The sequence below is a fragment of the Notothenia coriiceps genome, unplaced genomic scaffold (assembly GCF_000735185.1).
Source record: "Notothenia coriiceps isolate Sejong01 unplaced genomic scaffold, NC01 NC01_scaffold00033986, whole genome shotgun sequence".
NCBI lineage: Eukaryota > Metazoa > Chordata > Actinopteri > Perciformes > Nototheniidae > Notothenia > Notothenia coriiceps.
In genome coordinates this window covers 1-869 of record NW_011366687.1, presented here as the reverse complement: position 1 = coordinate 869, position 869 = coordinate 1, and the positions used below count along the sequence as shown (strand labels likewise).

Below are 869 nucleotides of genomic sequence, written 5' to 3'. Positions count from 1 at the left end.
TATTGCTCTTTAATTAATTGTCTGCGTGTTGTCCTTTGCCTCATTTAACGTTGCATTTTGACTGGACCAGTCTTGTATTAATAACCTGATTGTTTGTTGTTTTTGTGTACCTATACACATTTGAAAAAAAAAAATTCTGCCTCTCTTTTCCACGCAGTGTCCCAGCGAGACGTACGACGCCCTCCATAAATCCACCAGAGACTTCTCTGATGAGGTGGTGAGCTTCATGCGGGCGCACCAGCTGATGTGGGAGCCCGTGCTGCCTCTGGGCCGCAGACCGGTCCTGACCCGAGTCAACAGCACCAGCATCCTGAAGAGGGTGGTGGTGGACCGCGTGGAGGCCGAGGACGGAGCCTACGAGGTCCTGCACCTGGGCACAGGTAGGGAGGAGGAATGGAGGAAGGGAAGCTTGTAGAGGAAAGGAAAGTGTTTTAACCCTTTGTAAGGTAAAAGGAAGGTTTGTGTTTTTTCTACCCATAACTAGCAGCTGTTTTAAAGAGTACCTGACCTCCCTTTATATTAATAGAACAATAATGTCATTGTTAGCTAATGAATGTTTCCATGCTGAACAACGGCAACATGACAACGTTTCCATTGGTCCCTCTTCTTTAGAGAAGACCAGGAAATGATGGATACACGGATCGTGTTCAAATCAATAGGCACGCAATGACTCTAAATAATAATGATCACGCCACCAAACACACATTCAGACTAAAGGAACCAGCCTGTTTGGAAAATGAGAGAAGTAGAAAGTACAGGTATTTGAGTTCAACATGTAAGAAGTAGAAAGTACAGGTATTTGAGTTCAACATGTGAGAAGTAGAAAGTACAGGTATTTGAGTTCAACATGTAAGAAGTAGAAAGTACAG

At 44.2% G+C, this 869-nt stretch overlaps 1 protein-coding gene across 1 annotated transcript in view; it reads left to right on the top strand.

Annotated features, from left to right (window-relative positions):
• LOC104961910 (semaphorin-3D-like) overlaps positions 1-419 on the top strand; it is a gene marked incomplete at its 5' end in the record, with an annotated part of 1,738 nt that extends 1,319 nt beyond the window's left edge. The window contains one exon of the mRNA XM_010790271.1: positions 158-419. Within this exon, the coding sequence (XP_010788573.1) occupies positions 158-415 (258 nt within the window). The remainder of the gene's footprint in view (positions 1-157) is intronic.
• Positions 420-869: the final 450 nt, after the last annotated feature.